This window comes from Aspergillus foveolatus (genome assembly GCF_047715535.1).
Source record: "Aspergillus foveolatus strain CBS 279.81 unplaced genomic scaffold BDW70scaffold_88, whole genome shotgun sequence".
Lineage (NCBI taxonomy): Eukaryota > Fungi > Ascomycota > Eurotiomycetes > Eurotiales > Aspergillaceae > Aspergillus > Aspergillus foveolatus.
The window spans coordinates 27,551-54,989 of record NW_027396152.1 but is presented as its reverse complement, the minus strand read 5'-3'; the positions used below and the strand labels follow the sequence as shown (position 1 = coordinate 54,989).

Sequence of the window (27,439 nt, the reverse complement as noted above, 5' to 3'; positions counted from 1 at the left end):
CTATTCGTATACCCAATAAGATATCTGAGCTGTGTCTTCCCTTAAAGGGGAACCTTACCTGATGTCCATAGTGAGACGCGTTTCTCACTAGCGGCCATTCTATCGACTCAGGGATGAATTCAAAAATTCAGAGATCAGGTCCTAAGAGTGCTCCTTTCTTGTTATGTATTCCTTCGTGGCTGCTGCACAGGCTATCTCGATCGTCTGCACCAGTAACTAAATCGTCACTAGGGCGAATGAAAAAATGAGACGCAGATTAGGGCAGATTAGGGCAGATTAGGACAGATCCACTGGTGGCGATCTCGTACAACCTCCTCTGTACTTTAGGGATGGCAGACAGTCTCTTGTTCATTCTTAGATTATATAGACCTGATGTGTTCGGGGGAATCTAAAGGCCTATGAGCTGTTTGGCGCTATGATAGCTGGTAACAATGGCCTCTACTTATCACAGCAACGTGATTCAGGCTTGTTTTGTCAAAAAGGTCGGATCTTGGGAGGAATGCTTCTGCTTTCTTGCTCAATAGGACTTCTAGTACATCTCTCAGCTTGACCTAATAGATTCATCAGGTCCACTCATTTCCAGCTCTTTCCCACTGGAGCATCACAGCGAGATCCTGTCATGAGGCTGAGTGCGTCAAGACTGCAGCATCACCACTACGCTCTTGGGGCATGTTTGGATTGCAACGGCCCATGTCAGCTAAATATATCTAAATTCTAACCAGTATAGACAGATCTAAAAAATCGCAAGCGCATTCGGTGGACTCCCGACGCTGCCTGGCACGTTGAGCGGGCAGCTTGTAAGCAAGAACGAGTATCTCTTCTTCTCAGCACAAAGCTTCGACAGCGCCTCAAGATCCCACAGCTCGCCAATATTCAGCCCAAACAGGCCAAGGAAGTACTGGTGCAGCACTAGACGCCGTTAGCATACTCACAAACACAGATCAATCACCGACAGACAAGGTAGACTTACACAGCTCTCCAATCGACCCCTCTGTCCCATCTTCTTTTGACGGCGGCAGACACTCAAAGGCGATGGCATCGCCGGCAACAGCCGCAAAATGCTTATTCCAGAACCACTTCGCCGTCGCCTCGTTACCTTCCACCCCGACAGTTCGGTGGCTAGCCATGCACTCTGCCTGCTTCTCCGGCGTGGCAGCTTCCTGCAGCCCTTTTGTAAACCCGGACCGGATGATGACGATATCGCCCTGGCGCAGCTCGACATTCTCCCATTGAGCTACGGCCTCGAGATCGGCGACGGTGATCTTATGCGTCTCAAAGGGCGAGTACTTCCGGCCGTGCGCGTCCGCGTACGCTTGGTAGTCGAGCAGGACACCGCGACCGACTAGGCCACCGCGCGAATGCCAGTGGTCAAGCGTGGGCAGATCGGTGTCTTTGTGGAAGGGCGTATCTGCCTGCAGCAGCGCGTCCTTCGTTGGCTTGACTCCATTATAGCTGAACCCGGATGGCTGGTGCGCGAAATGCACCAGGCTATCCCACTGGCTGGAACACTGAGTATTGAACGCGACCTCGTCGTCGAACCCATGCAACTTGAAGGGCGTGTCCTGGAACGAAGAGACCTTATGCTCGAGTCCCGCGCGCTGGAACCCAGGCTTATGGATAGCGTTGATGGGCCAGTTCAGCGAGATCGACTGGCCCGTCTCAGCTTCCTTCAAGGCCGCGCGCACCACAGACGGTGTAAGCAGGTTCAGACACCCGATATGGTCTTTCTTGCCGTCTTTGTCGAAAATACCCCATGCGCAGCCACGGGGCATGCCTTTGACGGGCGGGAGGGAGTCGTAGTCGGGCAGGTTGGTGTATTCAGACATGATGATGTTGTGATTATAATATAAAAAAAAAAAAAAAAAAAAAAAAAAAAAAAAAAAAAAAAAAAAAAAAAAAAATTTAAAGAAGAGGAATGCTCTTGAGAATCAATCTGGGCTTCTAAATACTTTTCCCAACACTTCTGCCTCAACCCCTAACCCCTCATTCATCCCGTCGGCCGAGGAGGATCGTATCATAAAAATCCCATCAGGACCATATTACCCTATTGCGTCACGATCAGGAGCACAATATGTGGAGAAAGCTGAGATTGTCTGGACTCCACTTTGTTGGGATAGACCATACTGGTAAATGGTGGTGGAGTATATCCCCCACGCGAGCTGGCAACCCGAGCCTGGTTCCAGTGAAATACCGTGAAGTACCGCGAAGTACCCAAAAACTGGGTCTTCCAAGGCGCACTGAGCTGGGCCGGATTCCAGCTACGCTCCCTTTCCTCAAAATCCCATATTGAATACATCTCCAATCTATATTCGGCAGTATCAATTCTTAATAATCCTGCGCGATGCTAGCCCCGAATCAGTAGCCTATGACCTCCTTCCAGCCTTATGCAGTGCTGGCTTGGCATACCTCGGTATTCCATCTAGTAAGACGAGTCTTGGGGCTCGGGACACTTGCTCGGTCCAGAGTAAAGAGTGGAGGCCCGGTGGATCACTTACTCTGTACTATTAGGGCATCAACTCTACCCCGCCATCAACCCCACATTGTCCCCTCGACCAAGGGCCTCGGTACAACCATTTGGCCGTCCAGCTTGCAGGGTCCCGTCTCTGTCTTAGAAAATAACAAAGCGGCATTTATGCCATAATACTTCATCCATGCTTCTCTCGTCTCCTCATTGTTCTTTTCTAATAACAAACGTTCAGTATTACTAGTACTACCAGTACTACCAGTACTATCAGTACTGAACTCGATCTTCAGTGAAGATTATAGCGTGATGATGGCGTCATCTGTGTATATGAAGTATATTTAAAGGATTAAATGAACCACCGCTTGCAAGAGTCCATGAACTCATCCACATTGCACGGACTCTTGAGGCTCGTATTGAGGATTGACGCCGACTTGCGGCAAATCACTAGCGCGCAATGCGCTCTAGTAATAGCCTAGTAGTACAATAGCACGATAGCATATCCACCGCTATTCCAGCAGTCCGTTACTTGTTACACTGTGACCCCTGAACCTGGTGAACCTTGCAGCTGTTACGCTAGGCGGCGACTTGGCGGTGCACAGAGGTCTCTTCCTCTTTTCCTCTTTCCTCTGGTTTTTTTTTTGTTCTTTGACCCCGTTTTATACTATATAATGGGCACTATATATCGACAGAACTTATACATGGCCAAGCTCCGCAAGTTGGGCTTCCGTGGCTCGTGCCCAGGAAATAGGGCTGGTTGAACCGCAATCCACCGTAAGCTGAGGCGTCTGCCGTCCATGTACCTCTTCAGGAATCTGCGGCAGCACGGTCGAAAGCGTACTCGTGGAACCATACTCTGCAGTCACCGATGGCGTCCGGTGCTCACAGGGCTCTTCCGGGATCGGTGGCAGCGCAGTGATAGATTCGGTGAACCCGCTGTCTGTGGTCACGCATTTGGCTGGGTTCTGGATATAGACTGGTCGGACAGGGACGAGCCCGATTGAACTCGCAGATCTAGCCGGGCGGAGCTCGGCCCGTTCAACGTGGCTCTCGTCCACCCATACAGAGGACGGGATCGTCTTCATGCTGAACATTGATTTCATCCCATGGGCGAAGCCCCGGCGCGCGAGGAGGAAAATGCTGGGGAGACTGACGCTGATAACGGCAATGGGGATCTCGGATCCATGCCAAAAGATCGGGGCGACAGTGTTGACTGTCAAATGTTAACGAGAGAAGATGAAGTGCCAAGTGGACATACAGGTAGGGTCCAATGCAAGGTGCTGGACGGTGCCTGCTACTGACGCCAAACGTCCAATGGAGACCACCACCACGCTGGTTCTCTGTCAGCGGTTCTGTGGTTCCACTCAGAGTTAAGAAGGAATAAAAGGAGCTCACAGATGGCCAAGGAGGATGACGAGCACGGCGAGGAACTTGCGGGATGGCTTCATTTGCAGCCCCCAAAGGATAGGAATAGGCAGGACCAGGATCAGAACGTCGATAAACACGCTGGAAACTCCACTGCCCAGCCAGATATCGCCCGGACTGCGACAGTGGCCAGGTAACGATTGATTCCACACTTTGGCAACAGGGGAGCACATGAAGATTACTGCGAGAATAGTGCCCAGCAGCCAGAGCACGTTGAACGCCTGGAGAGTCCAGAGAGAGTAGCGGAACCGTGAGCGCGTCTGGGTGAACACTCGGGCGTAGAAGAACAGGGCCGAAGCTTTGGCTATTGATGCACCTATGATGAAGATGATATACACGGCCCAGAGGAATCTAAAGAAGAGCGTAATGTTCTCTGGCAAGACGATCATCGCGTGGCGGCCCAGACCGAGCTGCACCATCTTGATGGCGAGGATACAGACAGCGATATTAAAAACCTGTGCAAGACACAAATAAAGATTATTAGACGAACTACCACGGTGGAGAGGTCCGGAGCTGACCGTCGCTAAGAGTGCTGTCCAGTCATCCCACCAGAAGCGCCCGATTGTCCTTCTCCCCGGTCCAGCAGAAGGCATGACCGCTCGCGACCAGAACCGCAATGCCACAGCGACTACCGGGAGTGCCAACATGATGATGAAGTGAATCTGCAAGGGTGTACCGCGGTCTTCGTACCAGTCGAGCACAGGCAGAGCTTCGCTGACGGTTGACATGATGGCAGCATCGAGAGGGTCGGCCCCTATCAGACGCTCGAGGAGAAAAGGAGAAATAGGAGAAATAGGAGAAATTAGGGGCGATACAAGGTGACAGATTCAAGATACATTACGATCCGACGGCTTCGGGGAATCACGTCAACATAGGGTACACAGCATGTCAACCTGTTGCGATCTCATGATTTGGTCTGGTGGGTCTGTTGAAATTGTTTGATCGGACAGCATATTCGTCTACATCACTGTTTACAGGGAGGCCAACCGTTACACATGAAAGATTGATTGATATCATAAAGGTTAAGCATCTCCAGCATTGAATAGAGGCTGTAATAGAGGCTCAACAAACCCGCCACTTGTGGGGTTGATATAACATATCTGCGGCAGGAAAATGCAGCCCTAAGCTCCCAGTTCTCTGTATTGTGTGTGTTTTCAGTCATCGCAAACATTCGATCACTCTCTGGTCAGCACCTTGAGGATTCTAAGTATTCATCCTTGCTCTGGTTTGCCTCGCTATACAACTAGACATGCTTCTATCCATAAAATTTGTTAAATTTTTGTTTTAGAACAAGATACCTAGTACTATAGCAGGCCAGGATGGGCACTATTGAGCATATGTAATTGTAGAGTATTTATTCATCACAGACAAAACAGATTCACAGCCATCCCAGGTATACTTTTGACGTATTCGACAACGCAAATCTCACGCGCGATCTTTCCTTGTTGGTTGATTGAACCAAGCTTCCATGTCTACTACTTTCCCACCAGGCAAGTTCAGGAAAGCTGACTTGCTCCACTCACCCTTCACTCACTATACAGTTGATTCCGCCGCAGCTAAGGTCATGCTACCTTCATAATTACATAGCCAATAGAGCAGTTACTCTATACCACAATATCGTCTGTCCGCTCCTAGGCGATAGACCCTTAGCCACCCTGGAAGATTAAAGAAGGACAGAAAGAAAGCCAGTGTGCTATATGTCATTATGGAATCATTTTACACTATCAGCCGCGAGAGCTGGAAGATAGAGAGATGCATGATGCTAGAAATAGCGATGTGAAGTGATTGGTTTACGCACGTTCTGTGCTGCGGGAGTTTGATTATACTTCAACCGTCCGAAGACAGTAGGAAACAAAGGGGTGGTAAGGCATCTGCGCTGTACTATATCCATACTTAATCGGGGCGTCCTCCTCAAGACTGGGCGTAGACGAAACCCAAAAGGTTATGTATAGAGCTGGGCGGCCATATTCCCATCTCCAGAATGACTGGAGGCATGTTGCTTGCTCTTATTCTGTTGGCCTAAGGCCTGCCTACCATGAATGCTCATGCCACCTTTACTGGAACGTGTAACATCGGAGGTTAATGGTAACTCGCAAAAACCTCGGCAGTTTTGACCTCAAGAGGCGAAATATTCTGCCAGCATGAGCAGGCAAAGGCAGAAGAAAGACAGTGGTGACTGCTGGCCGAACCAAAAGCAGGGAGATACGCAATTCATGTTTTGCTGGAGAATTGCTATTCTCTGCATACTAGGTATAATTGACATCCATTTCATTAGCATGAATTTAAGCAAACCTCAAAACATAGAAAACAGCCAATGCCGCTTGGTTCCATCTAAACAGTTTTTAGCAAGGATTACCATAATAGCGTTTCCTACGCGATTGGAACGCCAGTGTAATGTTGCTTACCATAAATAAACTGTCCGATGCCTTTAAATGATCCATGAAATATGAACTAGACAACTATATATCCTTCATTATATCTTACTATATATCCGTCTAGCGATGAAGCCCATGGAAATAACACGAGAAAACGTTACTGGCATTATCCGATTTATTATTCTATTTAAAAAAATTGTGTTGGACATCTGCGGGCACACAGCGTGTCGTGTCAAGGTTTGTAACTTGTAGGGCCAGGAGCTAGGGAGCCTAAGGCCGCTAGACACCCTTCGATACGGCGTGCCACTCTGAAACTCGCTAATCGGTGCGCCACTCAGGGACTTGTAGATCGACAGGACACTTTCTATTTCTATATGGATCACGTGATGGTTATGGGCGCGGCCCCCAACGCAGATGGGGCCAACAAGCACGAACAAATTCGATCTCCTCGTTTCATGACTCCAGGCTCAAGAGAGGAAGATGCAACGATGCCAACTCGATTACGCCTCATATATCTGATCGCGGGTGCCCTTGTCCTGTTCGCATTCTTGCACCTTCTTCAGGGTCCCGAGATCAGCCCCACCTCTGCATTTTCGCTAGGGGATAATGCCGGGAACAACACGTTAGGAGTAAGCGAAACGCTTTCCTGATTCGGTGAGTGACTAACAACCGTACAACATAGTTTCAACAAATCTTCGCCTTGTCGCAACGTCCCTCATGGCGGACGCGGGGCCTTGATGCCGCAGCAAACCTCACGGGCCTTCAGATCACGATTCCCCCACAGCCACCAGTGGACGATCGTCTGGCGGAAGCGTTTGCAAACATCCAGGGCGACCCATGGGACACTCAGCATCCATCGCCTGGGGCCAGCAAGGCTTGGCTCGCGCATCTGGACTTGCTCAAGCACGTCTACCAATCCGAGATTGAGACCGCCCTTATTCTGGAAGACGATGTTGACTGGGACATCGCTCTGCGGAAACAGATGATGAATATCTCAACGGCGGTGCGTAACCTAACCAAGGCACCCGAGACGGACCGGTCGCCGTACAGTCTTGAATGGGACGTCCTCTGGCTCGGCCACTGTGGGGAGCGATGGGATGAGTCGATAGAGACGATCGTATTCAACGATACCCATGTATGCCCGCATGAGGACTACCGGGGCTTCTGGCCTGATGAGATTGCACTCCTCCCTGATCTGAAGCGGACGGTATACCTGTCGAGCAGCCCGGTGTGTACGTTTGCGTACGCGGTCACTCACAAGGGCGCCAGGAAAATCCTGGAGAGTCTGGGAGCTGGCCAGGGGGAGGCGTTTGATGTCCAGCTGCAGATCGAATGTCACAGTCGGCGCCTTACTTGCGTCTCGGTCGTACCGGAAGTCTTCCATCAGTACTTCCCTCCTGCCCAGTTCGGCGTGAAGAGTGATGTGGATATTGGCAATAATAAGGGCGACGGGCCTGTTGATGAAACTTTTGAATCCGTCATGGGCTCAACAGAGAACATCCTGCATAGCGCTCGGTGTCGGGCGCTATGGGGCAGTGACTGTCAGAATAAATAGGTTAAATCATGCTCTATTTTATATAAAAATGTCGTATACTTCGGGTCCTTTCAAATAGCTGCAGATATCTGTCCATACTTCTGCCGCAATAGCCGATCCATAGTTGCGAGAGCCCTGGAGTTTGGTAGGAGCCGCGATCACGCCGGATAGGTCACACTCAGGGTAACACATTTATTAAAAGCGAACTTCATTCTATCAAGCTTTTACTGAGCCGCTCTTATAAAATGTCATCGATACTTGATCTACCACCGGTGTGCCATAAAGAGTGCTGTCTATCGCAGCGGAGGTGATTGTCAAAACTGCAAAGAAAACAGGCTCGAGGTCCTAGGGCTCTAATGGTAATCGTGGAGAAGGGGCTGCTATAGGTACTAGCAGGATTTAGTAGGCATACGCAAGGGTTCTTGCTGAGCGAGCGAGAGGCCTCTGCTTCTTCTCGATTAGACAAAGGATATTCCGTCAACGACACGAGAATCGCGGACAAATAGACATGAATGAGAGATAGCCCTGCTAGTCAGGGCTTCTGGTGTACCCTCTCACCAAGCTGGGTACCCTCGACTACAGCGACGTAGCCGAGTCTGCGACCGTTCGACCGTAGGCTTAGGGACGTTCTCAGCGGTAGCCCCTCATCAACGATAATATGGCCATTGCTTACCTGGATCAAGGGTTAAGTCGAGGCTTAGTGATTGTGTGCCTCCCAGGACAGATTAGCCGATCGGCTCTGGAGCAACGCAAAAAGCAAGCATGCCGGATTCACTCGGAAACGGTGAAGTCCTCACTTGTGAGATGTGATTGATGCAGTAGATGTGACAAGAACGCAATTTGTGCAGTATTAAACTCGACATCTTTCTGTTCTTTATGTTCTTTTGCTGCTTCTCATACCAGTCTATCGCATCACTATGCAGCGAGCGCTGCAGCAGCGGACTAAACCGGAGTATCTGGTAACAGCGAACATTGATTACCTTTCAATCAAGGCTACAGCTTACTCCGTACTCCGAGTCTACTCCGGAGTAGCTCAGCAAAGCCGAAGAGGTCTGGCTATGATGTCAAGCAAGGATCTATATCAATTCGACTTTGGGCTATAACGCTGCCCAAGAAGGACCCCAGTGAGATGCCCATCGCGCCCACTGCTGACCAAGACCTGTATGATGTCTTTTGAGCTCTTTCGCCTCTCTGCCCTGGCGTTGCTTGTCGGGCATGTCTTTTCTCGGCCTCAGCCGCAACAATTCGTCGTTCCAGCTTACCGAAATGAGAATGCCACCGCTGTCACCCAGTACACCTCCGGCCGCGATGGCTTCGACGCTCCCAAGGTTCACCCCATCAACGCGACCACTTATGACTGGTGGTGGTTTGATGCCATCCAGCAGCCGGTTTCCACGGAGGATGGTGGGCAGGCCCAGGCTCATATCGTCACCACCTTCTACACTCTCGGCTCGGATTCCTTTGAGGTCTTGACAGAACAGTTTCCCAACGGTTTACCGAGCGGTAATATAGTCCAAATTACCCTTTCCTGGCCGAACGGTACCATTGAAAACCCTATTGCCTTGCCTGCTGGAGATGCAATCATCACAGTTGAGGGCGATGGATCCAGTGGTAATTTTACTGGGACTGGGTGCTCTTGGGTGGGCACTCCAGATATGTCTGCTTATGTGGTCCATATCGATGCCCCTGAACATGACATCAGTGGTTCATTGTACATCAACTCGGTACGCACCTTTATTCAACAAGGCTGAATCACTCAGGGAATTTTCACTCCTGCTTACAGGACGCGACAGGACGCACCTCCTCATCACCCTTGTGGACCGGCTGAAGACGGACAAGACCTGCACTTGGCGCCTGGTGCAGGCTGGGTCAATGCCATTCCAGGCGGGCCTGCGTTTGTCGATTTCACGATCCGCGGCGAGAGGCTCAGGTTCCATGGTCGAGGCTATCACGACAAGGCAAGCCCATCTCCCTTCACTCGTTTGCCCCTTGCACATATTAACGAGCGAACCTGGTGTAGAGCTTCGGCAGCAAACCGTTCTCCGAATCATTTGCCCTTTACCATTGGGGACACGGGACCTTGGGTGATTACAATATCGTCTGGTACGACTCACTTACACCATCCGGTGATGAGACCGTTTCCGCGTATGTGTCCAGAAATGGCGCAATTCTGGCGGCAAGCTGCGAGCCAGGAGCTATCGAGGTGAGGCCATACGGAGATAACTCCACATATCCTCCTACAACGTCGACCGATCCAGCAACCGGGTACAGGATCAGCGCTAGCCTTCCGCAGGGCCAATTAGTGGTATATGCGCAATATATATATCTGGTCCTAGCAGACGGGCGGTATTACCAACAATTTACGGGGAGCATAACGGGGACTTTGGATGGGGAGGATCTTCCAGTCGGGACTGGGCTTTGGGACCAGATCTTCTTCTTCAACCCGGTGTAGCGGGCGTGGCCTATTGTAGCATGTATTCAACCGTTGGGATAGACTAGCCGCCGTCACTGAGAGACCGGCGGGAGGCCATTGCTTAATGCAGATTTTAATGCAGATTTCATTCTGCTTCGCCCCAAAGGCTTTGCAATATAATTCTTGGAACGACTTTCGAGATCCTTGCTCTGTATCAAGGCAGGTTTGCACCCGAGGTCCAGAGAGAACAATAAATAAACAGTGGAGATAACTGGGTGTTTTACTGTTTGTTGTGGTGGAGAGGGGTCTGATTACATAATTGTTATGGTAGTGTTGGCAGCCTCAGGCAACTTCAGGCATACAACACCATGTTGTCCTGTCAACGGCGGCCGCTAAACCGTATTAGGCCCACCACAACACAACAGCGGCGCCTCAGCGTGGTCGGCTCTGTCGTCGGCCTCGACATCGTCTCGTGCGGCCGTCTTTTTCTGCTTCATCAATATTTCTACTCCTCTTCTCCCCTCCCTCCCCAACTCTATTCGATCTCTCCATATCACGCTTATTCTGTATTCTCTTCCCTCGGGACATCGCCGTTCCTATCCTTACCATTCCTCGCACCACCGCTTCCCTCTTCAATACCGCATCTGCATTGTGTTTTGGGGTCAACCCGACGATGATTGTTTAGGTCACTGTTTTGCCAAATCTTCCACCGACCAGGAGCACTCTACAGCTCCAGATTAAATCAGAACCGGGTATCGAGACCCTCTTAGCACATCTGCTACCCTTTACCACCCGGTCTTATCGTCTATATTAGTTCCGCAATATTGTTTAAGTGGCGGATCACCTTACGTCGATATGGCCGGATCTACTGCTGGCTACGGCCAGATTATCGAATACATTCAAGGTTTGTGCCATCTATTGAAAACGAGGTCTATTGGCCCCTCTGACTCGGTGCCAGATAAACTGTACCTCGCCTCCTACGACCACACCCCCGACGCCAAAACTCCTTTCCCATACCCGGCCGAGCAGCCCAAATCCCCCAGCAAGCGCCGAGCGCAAGCAGCCTCTCCGAGCAAGAAGCGCAGCCCTGTTTATTTCACGGTCGATGATACCCTCCTGTATAACTCGTTTCATGCGGACTTTGGGCCCCTCCACATCGGCCATTTGTACCGCTTTGCCGTCCACTTCCATGACCTCCTTGCCGCGAACAATGACCGCGCCATTGTTTTCTACTCACGGACTGACGCTCGCAGCCGTGCCAATGCGGCTTGTCTCGTCGCTTGTTACATGGTCCTGATCCAATCGTGGCCGCCGCATCTTGCGCTCGCTCCGATTGCGCAGGCGGACCCTCCGTACATGCCTTTCCGAGATGCCGGATACAGTCAAGCAGACTTTATTCTCAACATTCAGGACGTTGTATATGGTGTTTGGAAGGCCAAGGAGCAGGGAGTGTGCGGCTTGAGAGATTTCAGTCTTGAAGAGTATGTTGGCATTGATCACACCAACGCGTCTGGATGCTCATAATTGTTTAGGTACGAGAAGTTTGAACGAGTCGACATGGGAGATTTCAACTGGATCAGCCCTCATTTCCTCGCTTTCGCCTCCCCACAGCACCAGCCGGTTGCGCCAATCCCCCGGGATAGCCCCGAGTACGCCGCCCTGCCTTCCACAGTATCCGAAGTTAGATCCTCTCGACTACCTCTTCCTTTTAAGAATGTCCTGGAACATTTCGCAACGCGCGGTGTTGGACTGGTTGTGCGACTGAACTCTGAACTTTACTCTCCTTCATATTTCACTGCGCTTGGCATTTCTCATATCGATATGATCTTCGAGGACGGTACCTGCCCTCCACTGCCGCTGGTGAAGAAATTCATCAGGATGGCTCACGAGATGATCAACGTCAAGCATAAAGCTATTGCTGTGCACTGTAAGGCAGGTCTCGGACGGACAGGGTGTCTGATCGGTGCTTACCTGATTTACCGATACGGATTCACTGCAAATGAGGTTATTGCTTTTATGCGCTTCATGCGTCCTGGAATGGTCGTCGGCCCGCAGCAGCACTGGCTCCACCTCAACCAGGGATCGTTCCGCGAGTGGTGGTTTGAGGACTGTATGAAGGAAAAGCTCGCTCAGATGCAGCCGAACCCGGTTACCCCTGGCCGTTCTCCCGCCAAACACCGCGCCGCCGCAGTGACTACCCCTCCGCACAACGGCCACTCGAAGCGATCTGCACTCGGGGAGATCGACAACAACGAAGCCACTCCGATTTACGATGACAATCTACCGGCGCCAACTCCAGGGCAGCCCCGAAAGTCGCACAGGAAAGACTCCCGACACCACCCCTACTCTCGCACTGCATCCGGAAGCCTCGTTGTTGATAAAGATACGAGGAAGACCCGGCGAAGCACTGATAGTAGCGAGAGTGAAGAGGAGACACAACTGCGGATGCTCGCCAAGCAGCGTTCATCAAAGTCACCAGCTGCATCGCCGGGCCAGCGCTCCATCAGCTACTCGGCGACGGTCACGGCTAGCTACACCCTAAACGATGATACTCATGAGGATAGGGAAAATTGGCGCGGTGCCGCACAGCCGCCCAAAACACCTGTAACTAACAAAACCTCCGGGGCTGTTTCCGTGAGCAAGGTTCGGTCTAGTTCCCGTCGAGTGACTGGCGAGTCCAAGGGCGTCCGCAAGCCCAGTGGCCGGATTGGCAGTACAGGGAGTCCTGTCCGTGTAAAGGCCCAAGCATGATCTGAATTCTCACCGAGTGCTGAGCACCTTTTTCTTGGGTACTTCGATACTCTGCCATCTTCTTGTTACCTACTTTTTTTTTTAAACCTTTAGCCCGTCAGCTGTCATGTCTCGTTCTTTCCCTGCCACGCTATTGTCCGTGTGTGAGGATGACATTGCATTGCATACTTTTTGGCCCGAAGTTACTTATTACTATATAACCTAGTTGCGCTGCTTTTGTGCTGCTTCGATATGCTTTGCTTTTTGCTTACTCAAGCTTCTCTTGTTTGGGCGTTCTTGCGACTCGGTGGTTTGGTTTGGGCACAGGCGTCTGGTTATTGTCGATGTTCATTAGGGCCTTTAGTTGAACAGCGGTTACACTTGCATCAGCATCCTATCTCCTTCCATCGAGCCTACGTAGTGTGGTGTCCACTCCTCTTGCTATAAAGTCATGTGATAGCAGATAGATTAACCTGTACTCTCAGGGTTTCAGGCAAGATCTCAGGATGACTGATCCGATTTATCAAAGATTCCGTCCTTCAGAACAAGAATGGATCAGCTTTTGCTCTGCAAAGGCTTGCACTGTGGACGATACACTGTTACGGCTGGAGGCATCTCGTCCCGATTGGGTTAGACTGGTGTCAGCCGAACACAGCTGGACTCACCGTCGACACGAGACCATTCCTGGGAGTCCCACTGGGTCCCCTCTTGCCGCCTTCGCCTGCAATTTGATCGCTCTTTAAGTTCAGTATGCAATATGAAGACGGGGTGGTTCTATATGTAACCGAATCGTCCACTTTATAGCCCGGGTGGTGATATCGCGCTGTTTGAGAATGACTGACTCAACACCGGCAATCCGTCGCAATGGCCTGCTCCAGTCTTGCGAGCCCTGCCGCAAATCAAAGCTTAAATGTGATCATGGACGGCCTGTTTGTGGACGATGTATTGCGAAGAACATTACGCAGAGATGCTTTTATCATCCTGCGCCTATGACCAAGGATGCATCCCAGCCTCGATGTCAGCGTCCTGCCAAGAGGCCAAGGACGGAATATTCGCTGTATGTTCACCCGCCTAGTTGAGGAAGCGGAAGGCAAAGAACTGATTTGATTAGCACGCCAAGCCCTGAATCAACATCTGTGTCGGGCTCTGCATCTGCATCTGCATCTACGGTGCAGTACGGGTTCCGTCTTGCAGCCGCAGACCAGCGCCCCTCCACAACACCTGGGTATCTAGGCTCGACCAGCTTTTCCGCCGTCTTTAGCGAACACCGCGCAAATATATCCTTTGAGGAGGGTAACCATGCCCCGGACGGGGTGCTCTCCAAACTAACGGACCGTTACCGCCTTGAGTCCGGCCTCGAAGTCATCAAGTTCCTCTACCGGAACAACATATGGGAGATCCTGATCCGCAAGTTCTACGCTGGTCACTTGATGGCCGTCGTCTCAAACATCATTATCAAAGCAATCATCAAATCTCTTCGACGGATTTTTGACGCCATTGACCGTGAGAAAGACGTCGAAACGCAGCTCCGCGATCTGGTGCAGCACATATTCCAGTCCTCGGCTCATCCATTGATCTCGCATGCGTCCATGACGGTCGAAGAGTATTTTGCCTCGTTTACGGACGAGAATCTGCGCTGGGAGGTTGTTGGTCTTGTTTTGGCGACGGCCGGGATCGCAATGATGTCCACCTCAGACGACGACCCCGATGTTCTGCGGGTGGCGCCTGACGCACAGGGCGCGGAGATGCTCCGTTCACGCTTGGTCGAGGCGAGCAGGACGTGTCTTTTGTTCTGCGCAACAGCGGCGTCGGTTAATGAGCTTCTGGGCTTCTATCAGTACAACGATATGCTATTGAGGACGCAGTATTATGGGGATACGAGTACGTCCTGCTCTCACGAAATAAACCATGTCCACTAACGATAGTATAGGCTACGCTGCCTGGCGCAAACTTGGCAATCTCACAGCGACCATCTATGCAGCCGGTCTGCATCAGGAAAGCACACGTGCACAAAACTGTCCTCCATTCCTGCACCAGTGGCGGAAAATGTGCTTCGCTGCTGCATTCTACGCAGACAAGTCTCTTTCTACGTTTGTTGGGAGGCCGCCATTTATTAATTATCGGTACTGCTCTATTTCACCGCCGCTGGACATTAAGGATGAGGACCTGATTGCTGGCGAGGAGCAGCTCAGGCGGGCAATGGCTAATCTCGACTCCGCAGGGTGGAATACGAAAGGGAACACGCTGCGGGGAAGCTTGTTGCGTTTACGGTTCCATTTGGCAGTGCTGAGGGAGCAGGCCCTCGAGATTGCACTGGGGAATTATGATGACAAGACGATTTTGAGCAAGTATAAGTGAGTAGGCGCTATCTCCAAACCAGCTGTGGTACCGACTGACTCTCCGCAGCGAGCTTATCCAAACCGCCCAGAACCAATGGCAGTCATGTCCCGTTTACCTACGACATGACCAGTACAACCCGAGTGGAGAATCGCCTAATATCACCTTCGCGAGACGCCACATCTACCTCGATTATCTGTATACTCTCTTCTTGGTGCAGAGGATGGTCGTCAAGCGAACAAACACCAGCCAGGAAGCCCTTTTCATGACCTCCCGGGAGGTCCTCGCCATTATCCTTGAGGTCACTGGCGAACGGCACCCGGGTGTTGATATGAGCAGGCATCATTCTTGGATCGTACGTGCTGTCAAATTCCTCCAGCGTAATTCAGACACAGAACTAACACCAACAGGTCCTCTACTACGGCCTCCCAAGCGCAAGCACCTTAGCCTTTGAACTTCTTCGACAAACTCAAGAACCAGGCCCACACCCAGTCATGCCCCCGCGGCCTGAGATAATCCGCAACCTCAGTGTGTTCGTCTCGTGCCTGTCATGGGTCGCAACTCCAGGACAAGGCAATTATCGGACGTGCAAGGCAGTCGAGAAAAAGCTGTCTGATATCCTGGACCAGATATTGGATCCCAAGCCGGACCCGCAACCTGTGCAAGGGTTCTTGGATGCAAGCGGCGGCTATCCGGACCATGACGCGGCCGGGCTGTATAGTCTTTTGAATTGGTATACTCCGAACAATATCGATTTCGATCCGTTCGAATCCCCGGCCAAGGATGAGTTTTTGTTTTAGGCTCGCGCAGGGATGGGATACAGACGCCGATATGCGGATGTTGCATCACGACTTGGTACAGAAATTACCCTCGTTCTTCCAAGGATACATCGGCGCATAGCCAGTCAGAAGAGCATAGGAAGCGAAGTCAGGATGTCGGGGGAGAGGAATATATAACGAAGAGGGTTATCACAGCAATATCAAATCATCACCCAATCTATCAGTCATAGCGTCATTATCATCACAGTCATACCATCCAAACAAAATCGTTTGTTGGTCGGGTTTCCTGATAGAAGTAGGCTCTGTGGCAGAGCGGACAGTTGTAATGATCCTGGAGATACCATTTATCCAGACATTCTCGGTGGAAAACATGCAGGCATTTGAGTTCGCGGATCACTTGCGAGCGGAGGACTGGTTCGAGGCATACCACGCTGCAGTGAAGATTTTAGTCAGCGACGGGCTGCCAAATGAACGAAATTGCGAGACCGTCCACAGAAGCGGGCTAATACAAGTTGGACGTACCATATAAACTGATTGTCCGGACAATCTGAAGGAAGAGGAGGGCCATGAGCTTTGGTCCACCACTCCTCGAGTGTTCTTGAAGGCGAGACGGCGTCGAGCTTGCGCAGTTTATCGGATGAATCCCGCTTGCGAGATTTCTTGCTCGGCGGCCGCCGCTCGCGGCGATTGAAGTAGACGGTGAAGCTATTCCAGCATTAATTCGAGTCTGAGTATTCCACATCAATTAAGAAAAATGAGGGAGACGTACATCAGACACATGATGATCAGAGCGACAATCCCAAGACCAATCCCTAGGACAATGCTCATACGAGTCTGGCTGTATTTGAATTTCCTTTCGTGTTGGTCTCTTTTGTCCATGCCTTGCCCCCTAAGCGGTACCTCGCTTTCGTCGGGGAGGGGTCGCGATCGCTCACAACACTCTAGACGGCTGGCCGGGTGTTTTCGCTGTCGTCGGCTTGGTCTGTGGCTATATTATGTAGTATATCGGGGACTCGAAATCACCGTAATCGGGGGTTTAACCGATTAATTATTCATGGCGCAGACGGCGACCGCAGAGAGTGCTTTTTAGTCGCCGGTCAGGCCATGTCCAGCTTCTGCTCTGCAGAGATCAGATGCTCCTCAGTCCCGACGGGTACGGTACCTAAGTCCCGTCTAGACCGGTGGTGACGTAGGCAGCTAGCGGCCAAGTACCAGACGCCAAGTCTAGTGCAGGAAGAGGGGGGAAATCAAAAGAAGCTAGGAGTGTGAGGGGAGATGAGATGATGACAGTGAGAAGAGATGAAGAAAAGTCGAGGAGTCGGCGTAGGGAGACAGTGGGAAAAGTGAAGGTTAAGCTGAGGAAAGTGAATGTGTAACGGGAGCTAATTGAACCTTGTTCAGCCCCTAGTATACAAATAACAATGGCAGGTACGGTGTGCGGAATGGGGAGAAGGGGGAGAATGGGGAGGTGAGGGGCACTGCACCTCAAACCTTGCCTCCTGCTCCTCGTCCTGCTCCTGCTGCTGCATATGTAGTTCGACCACGCACGAAGATCAGGCCTTGTGAACGGATGTACCCAGCATCAGAGCACACCATGCCACGCTGCGGTTGGACAGGCCATGCGATGCGATTTGACAGGAGCGTTCCCCGCGTTGGCCGATCATTAGCGATCGGAACAGGAGACGTTGGCGGGATCATGTGAAGGTCAACGGAACGCGATCGGTATCGCCACTTTTGTCTGGAGGCGGCAGTTTGTATCGCTTAAATGGTTCAAGGGAATAATATGGGGGTCTGGGGGTCTTAGTCTATAGTTCACTCTTAAGGCTACGAGATTTTGTTCTTTCACTTGAAGACTTTGTCGATGTGATTGATGTCTTCAAAAGTGACAAAGGAGCGACCCCACCTGGATGGGCCCCACATAAGCTTATCACGAGAGGCGAGCTGGGATTGATTACGTGGTGTTGCTGGGCAGCTCAAGCATAGTCTATATTTGTTCATAATGTGCGTTCGATTCTATCCGGTACCTGGAGCAGATACAGGAGCAGATACCAGAGCAGATACAAGTTGTTCGAGAAAGTAGCCATAGTTTAGAGGTCATTAATTGCAAGCTAGATGGTGCCTGATGGGAGATCCCCGCCCGTCCTCAGAGTTGCCAAGACAAGGTGAGGAGGTGGTAGAGGCGCTGCGCATGCAGAGCCGATCGTCACCTTGCCTCACATCCCCTCCCGCGATTAACCTTACATGGCTCCAGCCAGGTCTGTGTCACGGGGCCGGGATCCCGGTCCAGTGCACGTCAACTACGGTACCGGAAGAGTACGGCAAAGTATACTTTGCAGGATCGTACCTGCTCAAGTGGGCTTCGGAGCAAAAATAAACGCGCAGACCTCCTTAGCTGCTCTGCCGTCAGACCTCCCTCTTATCATGATGCTCCGTCGTAGCCACGACCTCGTTGTCCTTGTCCGCAATATCCTCCGGCAGGGTTCCCAGCGCACGCCCTCCGAATAGAATATCGATCTCTTCAAGAGACTTTTGTTTCGTCTCGATGAAGAAAAGGTATACTACTGGTAGAGTGACACATATATCTGGTTTCTGAGTTAGTTTTTTCAGATTAGAAGGGAGGGGGTTGAAGGAAGGACGTACTCCAGCCTGCGAAGATGAAGTAGAACTTCCACCCGATCTTGCCGAGAGCGATGGGAGACACCTGCGACCAGAGCGTGCTGACGGTCCAGTTGCCAACGCCAGTAGCAAAGGCGTTTCCGCGGCCGCGGATCTGCATGGGCATGACTTCCGCCATGTACACCCTGTTCATGTTAGTTCTGCAAACGGAGTACAAGACAAAGAAACGTACCAACTGCATGGTCCAAAAGACCAGGAGAAGATGATGGTGACGCAGAAGATGAAGAAGACCCCGCCGATACTGTAGCCTTTACGGTGCCCGTCTTCGTTTTGAGAGTTCAAGGCCGCCTCGCAGAACAGCGCGATTGTAATACCGATTGCTCCAAAGAGCATGGGCCGGCGGCGTCCGACTTTGTCGAGAACGAAAAGGATGAAGAGGAGGTTGGCAAGGGGTCCGAGGCAGTTGTAGATACCGGTGACAAGAATGTTGGTGCTGCCGGTGATCCCGAGATTCTCGTACATGATGGTCTGGTAGTAGTTGATAACGTTGATTCCTGTCATCTGCGTGAAGACCTGGACGAGAATACCGTGTCTGTACCGGTCAGCCGTGGTCAACAATCTATATGGTAGTGAGCGTACAATAACCGGGTCCTGTACTGAGGAACCCTGAACATCACGAGCCAACCAGACTCGGTCACGGCCCTCTCCGCGTCAATGGTGGACTTGATCTCGGCATACTCTCGTTGAATCCAGTCCTCGTTCGTGCCATCATAATGAAGTTTCCGCAAGACCTTCATTGCCTCCTCGTATTTCTCCTTTCCGATCAGGTGACGTGGGGACTCGGGCAGGAAGAACAGTCCAATGAGCAGGATCACTGCAGGAACGACCTGGAACGCCAATGGGAATCGCCATTGGAATTCACTGCTCTCGGGTGCGTGCAACGAGCCAAAGCCAATCCATCTACTACGGTCAGAGTTGCCAGAATGTGAAGGAACGAGCGGCTTACGTGCTGACAATGAAACCGACTCCAATCATCTGCTGGGCGAGACCGATAATCATACCGCGGGTTCGAGGATGCGCGCATTCCGATTGATAGACAGGGACAGACATGGACATGAGGCCGACAGCCCAACCCGCGAGAATACGTCCGACGAGGATCATAGCTAGGTTAGTCGCGGCAGCCTGAAGGATGGCCCCAACGAGGCAGATCGATGCACCCATCTGGATCGTGAACTTGCGGCCAAACCGATCCATCGTCAGCCCTCCTTGGAGGGCACCGATAGCAGCTGCAGTAATTAGACCAAGACCCATAAGTGGAGAGATTTTGTCATCGTACCGCCTCCAGAAAATGTGCTATTGATCGCCCCGATTATCGCAGAGGTCTTCGTGGTGTTAAAATACCGCAGGAAATTCTTCGACGCAATGACATCGGTCATCACACCGCTGTCATAACCAAACAGGAATGACCCTGTCGCCGCGAACAGGGCAAGGTTGAAAGTATACAGCCGACCCATCGTGAACTTGGGTATCGTCAAAGGGCCCTTGCGACTGCTGATCAACAGATACCGGGATGGTGGGGGTCGAAGGCACAGAAGAACGGAAGGAGGGTCCGAAAAGTGGAAGGCCGCATCGCCTATATACAGGGTCGGCAGAATGTCGCATTGGCCCCAATTTCCAAGGCCAGTCTTCTTCCAGAGTCTAAGGGACGCCGTTGTTGCTGACCGGGCCTAGCCTTGACTCCTGACCGGTAACTTGCAAGTGTGGGCGAAGGGAAAAGCGGGGCAGACAAAATCCGGGGAGGCCCAGGGGTCCACAACTTCGGAGTAAACCGATTTCTTGCAATGGTCGACCGCCGGCCCACTGCCCTGGTTGGTGCAAATATGCCATGAATTTGAAGCTAAACTAGGCCGCTGTCAGCGAACAGCGCGATTCTCGGCCAATAAAGATCATCGTCCAAGGCTAGCCGGGTGTATCTGACATTTAGCCTCAATGTCCAGCGTTCATGCCACCAACGAGGAATTTCTCCGTCAATCAGGTCCGCATCGTATGAGAATTACTGGCCAGGGACAGACGGGCGACAATGCAATGCTGATTGCGCACCCGGACCTCGTCGCAGGGCTCGGCGAGGGGACATAATCACAAGCTCTCGGCGTGCAAACATGACTCCCGTCGCCAATCGGCCTCCATAGCGAAACCAGTTCCAAGCGTCGTGCGGCCTTGGCAGGTGAACAACGAGTCTGCCGTACGCGATGACAGTCCGGTGGGGTCCTCAAGCAAAAGCTCACTAAGCCGGATGAGACACGGTCTCGTCTTCTCTAGCTTCCAAGAATCTCGCGTCGGAAATCAACGACCAATGAGCAGGTTGAGCTAATCAAGCCAGACTCTCATGGAATTAACTCTCTGAATTTATGCGATGCCCGAGCAGCTGGATAGAAGCTTTCGGCTCGCCGACTCGCAGGCAGTGTTCCTTGGTTACTGGCAACAGTCGAGGCAGCGGCAGATCTCGGCGGAACCACGTGAACCGGAAGTCGGCTGTCTGTCCGGACACTTCCCATCATGTCGGACGGCTAAGCGTAGCAAGTGACCTCGGCGAGGAGGATCGGGTGATAGCGTCGTAGGTTGACGTACTTGGAGGTAGTCCAGTACCCTCGACAAGGAGCACGTGGAGGAGCTAACCCGAATTGGATTGCTCAATCACACCACCTGTAGGCTTAGGCCTCACCTACCATTGCTAGAGCTCTCAAGTGACAGAAACTTGGGCTCGTCACGGCCAGGTTGCAAATACACTTTCACCGTCTCATCTTCTTGTCCAAGTTTTTAGACCCACTGCCAAGCGCTAGTACGAGAAATGGGTACAATCAAAAGGGCGAAATCTTCTCGACGAACCAGAAACGGGCAGTAATAGGCGACACGTTGCGAACAAACCAGTTCGGGATATGCTCTTGCCCACAGTGACGGCTAGGGAGTCTTGCTGGCTTGAGCAGAACAGTGGGGATGGAAGAGAACTGCCAGGGACCTTCCACCATGGCCGGTTTGCAACGCACTGGATGGCCAGTTTACTGTCCCACTGCAAGCCAAGCGCCGATTTGAAACCGTTGGTGGGTGAGAGGTAATAAAGCCCTTGTCTGATTCTACTAACTTAAGGTACAGTAATATGGTATCATATCGGGAAAATATACCGCTAAGCCAAAAAGGCGTCATGACTACCAGATTAGCCTTAGACAGTCATATTTCCAGGCTGACATATCATTATTTCCAACAGGAGAGGATTTTCTTTTGGTCAAGGGTCGTTCACCAGTCGTACCAGAAAGCCTGCATCACGTTTTGGCTCCTCCTAGAATACTGCTTCGAGGATAACCTTGTCAGCTATGACCAGGGCCGACCTTGTCTTTTCTCAACCTCAAGAGGAGACTCCGCCTCTTCCGCCGACCATGGAATGCGTTGCCTCAGAGCTTTCTTGTGCGTTCCTATAACCTGAACTACCTGGACTGTGTGCGATCCCATGCGGATGACTTAAGCGACTAATTACCCGCGCCTCCTTTTTCACATGCTCGCAGTGAAGAGTCCGGCATAAACGAGTTGTACAATCCCTGATCTGACGGTACACTCGTAGAATACTTTCCCTTTCAAATTGAACATATTTGGGCTCATCTCCTAGCAGCTAAGTACTGCTGGCTTGTCCGTGGAAAGCGACGAGGGCCAGACTAGTGGACGGCAGCCCAAGTGTTTGAGCCGTGACTTCTATCTTGTCCGCAGACTAGATTTGCCCACACAGCTTACGCTCTCATCTCTATCATGTTGCCATGTAGGTGATGATGCTCTCGTTGGCCTGGTAGAAGAAACGTTTAAAGTAGGATGCGCTAGTTCGAATCTAGTAGCCCAAGCTCCATCGCTAGGGCACGGACGGCCCGATAACTGCGGAGATGCTTCGTAGGTGAATCTGTGGCCAAACATTCCGCGCTCAGGAAGGCATGGTCTTAGGTATCTGGGCTTCACAAGGTTCCGAAGTTGATTATGCTACCTCTATTGACCGTAAAGCCATAAAAAGGCTTATAAAGTACAATATATGGCAGCGCTTCTGCGAGTTTGTTGCTTATCGGAACCATTGGAACTTCTAATAAGCAAGTCATTAAGAATGATCGGTATGGTGTGGTGTTTAGATCGAGCTTTCACTTCCCATCGACGTTCCGGGACTGTTGGCAATAGTTGTGGGCTTGCAGTCCCTCCCAGGACCTTCAACTAACCTTAGGTCTATGCAATGATATATAGGGTTACAAGCAGCCCGAGGCTGAACGTACATGCTCCAGCGAGAACTGAGTAGTTAGGCACACTACAGAGAACTCGAGGCAATATATACTCACAAACCGTATACGTGCAAGGAAATCGTATAGAAGATTATGGTACTTGAGTATTGAGAGGCTTGCAGACTACAAGGGTCAAGATATTCTGCTTTGAGGAGCGGGAATCGTGACTCTCTTTTGAGGTCCAAGGGTTTGATACTGACGCGAGTACTATCTACCACCGCGAGCCAACAGAGCTAAACACCGTCCGTAAGGAATGGCTGCTTGTTTAAGTTAGAGAAGTGAGTTTGAAGCAAAAGGGGCTACGTCACCCTTTCATAAGAGGAGTACATCAAACGTAGTGCATTTGGTAAGGAAGCCCAGCGACGTTAAACAGAAGACAATTGGGAGCGGTCAGACTATTAAATACAGGTATGTGGGTAGGCACCGCCACGTAGGCCCTAACGTACTGGGAGAATATTACGTTCATGGACTGGTGAACGTGCAATATTCTTAGGCTGAGAGCGTCGAGTTGCTTCAGCGAATTCATCGGCGTTATATCGGTAGCTCGAGAGTGCCCAAGGTCACATCTCCTTCTCGATGCAGTGCTTCATACAATCAATTGCTGAACAAAAGCCAGAAGGCTGGTCCTATGTCCGCAGAATCCCTAGGGTAGCAGGCTACCTCGTAAAGGAGACCACAAAGGCGCCCATTAATGTTATTGGTACCAGACCCAAAACAACAGCCGTGCAAGACAAGCCTTGCTTCTTCTCATTTGTGCCAATATTCACTGCATTTACCAATCCCATCGTGTGCTCGTCCTCGATGCACTGTTCTCTCCCGGCATTTCTGCCGGAGGCGGCCGCCGATTGCGCTCCATATCCCTACCCACTGCTGTTACTTATGGGAAGGTGGAAATTGACGTCAAGCATGAGATACGAAATGTATTGGCTGAGCTAAGCGTAAAGCCTAGAAATATGAAGCTATCCAGATGTCAATGGGGGGTCGTCGGCCGAAGGCGGGGAGAGGTGGCAGAAAGGCGCAGTCAACCCGATATCACAGCAGTCATCGTGGTATTGCCTGATTTATCCTAGAATGGCGTCTTCTGGCCGCAGAACGCGGCCGCAATTTTCTGTTCCATCGTCACCATCAGAGAATGAATCGCCGATCCGGCCCCGGCGACCGAGTCTCGAACCCCAAATTGACATCCTATCCACACGCGGCCAATACCTTTCATCTTTAATACGACGACGATCATTCTCGAGCAGCCAAAGCCTCTATAGGCCGGATGGGTACATCGACACTGAGCGTGATGACACAGGTTCTTTCCGCCACAGGGCTGAGGCGCCCGCATCAGTGCGAGCGAGGGAATTGATCGGCGAGCGGAGGCCGCCATATAATTGGTAATTCTGTGCTGGCAGTGAAGTTCGCTTGATACTCACGATGGCGACAAGCTAACGGAATCAGGCAGCAGTACTATCAACACCCAAACGCGTTGAAAGGATTGTCAAAACCATTGTATGAAGCCTTGCCCATCTCAGAACCAGTGTTCTAATATTCCCAGGCGTCAACTCTACGAGCGGAACAATGACCTTATTTCGCAATACGTCTATATTGACCGGCTCCTCGACTCGTCGTTGCCCCGTCGTCTGATAGTGGAATACCAGCAGAATCGTGCCGGAGAGAGCGCGAAGAGAACAAACGGAGGCGCGCATGAAGGGGGCTACGGATCTTTTGAGAACCTGGCCGATGACGAAATACCCAAGAAGATCAAACGCACACCTCGGAATCTCTATCGGATTCCCAGTGAAAGCTCGCTGCTTCTCCCCCAAACCACGGATGGAGAAGCATCACCATTGGAAGACATCACACCAAAAGGTCACGATTTTGTGGACAGCGGAGCCCGCATTGTCACTGTTGCCATTTATGTTAACTTTGTCGCAAATGTCGTTCTTCTGGCCGCGAAAATTGCTGCTTTGTTGATGACAAACTCAGTTTCGGTTCTTGCGAGCTTGGTGGATGGTGCCTTGGATTTCCTCTCCACTACTATCGTCTGGATTACCACCGCTCTTATCAGAAGACAAGACCGTTACGAATACCCTATTAGTCGACGTCGATTGGAGCCGCTTAGTGTTTTGGTTTTCGCCGTTGTGATGGTAACCTCGTTCTTTCAGGTGGCTATCACGTCTGCGGGCCGCTTGATGTCCTCTAAGCACGCCGTGGTCCAGCTATCAGTGCCTTCGGCGGTGATTATGGGTAGCACCGTGGCCGTCAAGTTCCTGTGCTGGTTCTGGTGCCGACTAATTAACAACTCGAGCGTCCAAGCCCTGGCGCAGGATGCAATGACGGATGTAGTTTTCAATTTCTTCAGTATCGTCTTTCCACTCGGTGCGTACTACCAACATCCTCCCTAGTACAGTTAAAGCTAACCCAATGCTGTAGTGGGCGGCTTCACGAACATCTGGTTTCTCGATCCCTTGGGAGGTCTGATCCTCTCCATTTACATAATCTGGAACTGGAGTCGTACCGCCAGCGAGCACATCCGCCACCTCACCGGAGCGGCCGCCTCCCGCGAGGACGTCAGCATTCTCCTATACATGACAATGCGGTTCTCGCGGTCTATTCTCAAAATCCAGAATCTAAGAGCGTACTACGCGGGTGATCTACTCAATGTCGAAGTTGATATCGTGCTGCCGGATAATAGCAGTCTGCGCGACAGCCATGACCTCGGCGAGAGTCTACAGTATATGCTTGAGAGCGTACCGACAGTGGAAAGGGCTTTCGTACATATGGATTATGACCCATGGAACATTCCTAGCCACATGAATCAACAAGAGACATGATTGGACTCATACAGGCGGAGCCCTATTTCGTGGTCGAGACATCGTGTGGTTACTGTAGTCGTAAGCGCAGTACACGATGTCATGTGACTTCGCGTTTTACGCGTTTTCCCATGAATTGTTCGGTAGATCCCTGCAGATTACCGTCCAGATTCAACTTTGAAGTTGCAAGTACATGTGGCCTAGAGTACAAAAGCATAACCTCCTCGTGCTTCGGGAAGTAGGAACGATGCTCATTATACTCTATTTAAACACAATAGTAGTGACTCGAAGCGTCGCCTAGGTGCATATTCCCGCTTGTTCTACCAATACTAGCAAAGATACAAAATGTAATATAAATAGGCTAGCCAACGTTTAAGTACGGTATCTTTTTGAGTCTACTTCATTTACTTGTTTACTCCTTTCCTCCTTCATCCGTGGGCCCAATTACGCGCCGTCAACTTTGAAAGTCGCAAAACCAAGGGACGCATTTCCCCTCAATAACGAGCACAGTCCCTCCTGATACCGGCCGTATAGTAGAAACGCCGACGGTGAAGAACGCAGCAGGGATTGGTACCCACTACAAACCAGTACGGTGGGCGCAGTTTTGTGTGAAAGGGACGTGCGGATGAGAAGTGTGCGGACGCGGTCTGTTCAAGTCGTTTAGCTGGAGACAATGTACGAGACGAGACGTGTTAGGCCAAAGGACGGGGATCGAACGAGAAAGATGAAAGAGAGCCTGTAGGCCAACACTGCTGGGGAGAGAGAGGAGGCAATGGCGCGGACCATTCCATATACATAATTGGAAGGCTGGATCAGCAGTCCAGGGCGCATCTGCTGGCAGAAAATGACCAGATTGGTGCGGTGCAGTTCTCCGCCGCAGAAGGATATCAAGGGGTTGAAGCAGCATCGGCAGCTCTAGATATACTGGCTCATGCGGATTTGGTTTCATGGCCAACTTTGTTTTTGTCTTATACTCTCGAACTGTCGATGGCTGGATTTTCACCCGGCAGTCTGATACCTAGTCCTCAAAGTATGAGGTCATTCCCGTATAGATGCGGTGATGATTGATAGAGCCCATAATCGATATAAGCAAGTGCTGCACTCCCATCAGTGATTAGTCGGTGTATATACCTTTTGGACCATGGTACGGGATCGCGGGGCAGATTACAATGGGATAGGCACGGTTTGGTCCACTGGTTCAGTTCTGGGTCCTCGAGGCTGAGTACATTCCCTTGCGACCAGGGCGACTGTATAGATTCCAGCAGGCTGCAAACTAGGCTGAGAGAGTGATTATCTCGGGTTTGAGCACTGGCATATCTTGTTTTGTCGTGGTGTTGAGCGGGTCTGGTGTGGTATGGATCGGAGCACGTGGTCACGCATTGGGGTTCTCCAGCACCACAATCAGCGTAGCGAATGCGTGCAGAGACCCAGACACAGCTAAAGCTCCATCCGTTCAATTAATTGAAGCAAAACTCGAAGTTCTGTCTCGCGTTGTGCGTGAAAGATTACCGAGTGGAAGAGTGAAGTTGACCAGAGTGGAGACTCGGGCGGCCCCGAAGAGACTCAGGCTGCACGCCGCGTCTCGTCCAAGGCGTCCACATCGCGACGCGATCAGTGAAGCGTCTTTTCTGCACGAGCTCTAGGTCGGGAACATTCCCACTTCAGCG

The 27,439-nt window shown here is 51.3% G+C and overlaps 9 protein-coding genes across 9 annotated transcripts; 5 read left to right on the top strand and 4 right to left on the bottom strand.

Moving 5' to 3' along the window:
- Nucleotides 1-733: 733 nt before the first annotated feature.
- BDW70DRAFT_171840 (uncharacterized protein) lies at nucleotides 734-1,826 on the bottom strand (the record flags this gene model as incomplete). The annotated part of the gene is made up of 2 exons (XM_073743331.1): nucleotides 734-909; nucleotides 971-1,826. 2 exons carry the CDS (start codon nucleotides 1,824-1,826, stop codon nucleotides 734-736), a joined length of 1,032 nt encoding a protein of 343 aa, XP_073591745.1.
- Nucleotides 1,827-2,998: 1,172 nt separating this feature from the next.
- Nucleotides 2,999-4,718, bottom strand: BDW70DRAFT_171838 (uncharacterized protein). The gene is made up of 4 exons (XM_073743330.1): nucleotides 4,405-4,718; nucleotides 3,857-4,341; nucleotides 3,720-3,793; nucleotides 2,999-3,674 (listed from the first exon to the last, which is right to left on the bottom strand). Exons 1-4 carry the CDS (start codon nucleotides 4,612-4,614, stop codon nucleotides 3,157-3,159), a joined length of 1,287 nt encoding a protein of 428 aa, XP_073591744.1. The 5' UTR covers nucleotides 4,615-4,718; the 3' UTR covers nucleotides 2,999-3,156.
- Nucleotides 4,719-6,749: 2,031 nt separating this feature from the next.
- Nucleotides 6,750-7,816, top strand: BDW70DRAFT_153771 (uncharacterized protein; the record flags this gene model as incomplete). Its single annotated transcript, XM_073739715.1, has 2 exons — nucleotides 6,750-6,890; nucleotides 6,944-7,816. 2 exons carry the CDS (start codon nucleotides 6,750-6,752, stop codon nucleotides 7,814-7,816), a joined length of 1,014 nt encoding a protein of 337 aa, XP_073591743.1.
- A 1,145-nt stretch (nucleotides 7,817-8,961) lies between these two features.
- Nucleotides 8,962-10,247, top strand: BDW70DRAFT_164018 (uncharacterized protein; the record flags this gene model as incomplete). Its single annotated transcript, XM_073741406.1, has 3 exons — nucleotides 8,962-9,519; nucleotides 9,589-9,725; nucleotides 9,827-10,247. The coding sequence occupies 3 exons, from the start codon at nucleotides 8,962-8,964 to the stop codon at nucleotides 10,245-10,247; spliced, it is 1,116 nt and encodes a 371-aa protein (XP_073591742.1).
- Nucleotides 10,248-10,974: 727 nt separating this feature from the next.
- On the top strand, nucleotides 10,975-13,456 carry cdcA (phosphoprotein phosphatase CDC14). The gene is made up of 3 exons (XM_073734746.1): nucleotides 10,975-11,112; nucleotides 11,167-11,689; nucleotides 11,741-13,456. Exons 1-3 carry the CDS (start codon nucleotides 11,064-11,066, stop codon nucleotides 12,957-12,959), a joined length of 1,791 nt encoding a protein of 596 aa, XP_073591741.1. The 5' UTR covers nucleotides 10,975-11,063; the 3' UTR covers nucleotides 12,960-13,456.
- A 1-nt stretch (nucleotide 13,457) lies between these two features.
- Nucleotides 13,458-16,227, top strand: BDW70DRAFT_120107 (putative C6 transcription factor). The gene is made up of 5 exons (XM_073734747.1): nucleotides 13,458-13,995; nucleotides 14,050-14,819; nucleotides 14,869-15,292; nucleotides 15,345-15,630; nucleotides 15,686-16,227. The coding sequence occupies exons 1-5, from the start codon at nucleotides 13,772-13,774 to the stop codon at nucleotides 16,073-16,075; spliced, it is 2,094 nt and encodes a 697-aa protein (XP_073591740.1). The 5' UTR covers nucleotides 13,458-13,771; the 3' UTR covers nucleotides 16,076-16,227.
- Nucleotides 16,212-17,622, bottom strand: BDW70DRAFT_120124 (putative RING finger domain protein). Its single transcript, XM_073734749.1, has 3 exons — nucleotides 16,824-17,622; nucleotides 16,577-16,759; nucleotides 16,212-16,485 (listed from the first exon to the last, which is right to left on the bottom strand). Exons 1-3 carry the CDS (start codon nucleotides 16,931-16,933, stop codon nucleotides 16,302-16,304), a joined length of 477 nt encoding a protein of 158 aa, XP_073591739.1. The 5' UTR covers nucleotides 16,934-17,622; the 3' UTR covers nucleotides 16,212-16,301.
- An 820-nt stretch (nucleotides 17,623-18,442) lies between these two features.
- BDW70DRAFT_120122 (sugar porter family MFS transporter) lies at nucleotides 18,443-20,276 on the bottom strand. Its single transcript, XM_073734748.1, has 6 exons — nucleotides 20,007-20,276; nucleotides 19,677-19,956; nucleotides 19,310-19,630; nucleotides 18,903-19,262; nucleotides 18,695-18,855; nucleotides 18,443-18,636 (listed from the first exon to the last, which is right to left on the bottom strand). Exons 1-6 carry the CDS (start codon nucleotides 20,182-20,184, stop codon nucleotides 18,458-18,460), a joined length of 1,479 nt encoding a protein of 492 aa, XP_073591738.1. The 5' UTR covers nucleotides 20,185-20,276; the 3' UTR covers nucleotides 18,443-18,457.
- A 3,769-nt stretch (nucleotides 20,277-24,045) lies between these two features.
- BDW70DRAFT_171820 (cation diffusion facilitator family transporter) lies at nucleotides 24,046-26,074 on the top strand (the record flags this gene model as incomplete). The annotated part of the gene is made up of 4 exons (XM_073743329.1): nucleotides 24,046-24,353; nucleotides 24,418-24,468; nucleotides 24,515-25,338; nucleotides 25,393-26,074. 4 exons carry the CDS (start codon nucleotides 24,046-24,048, stop codon nucleotides 25,791-25,793), a joined length of 1,584 nt encoding a protein of 527 aa, XP_073591737.1. The 3' UTR covers nucleotides 25,794-26,074.
- Nucleotides 26,075-27,439: the final 1,365 nt, after the last annotated feature.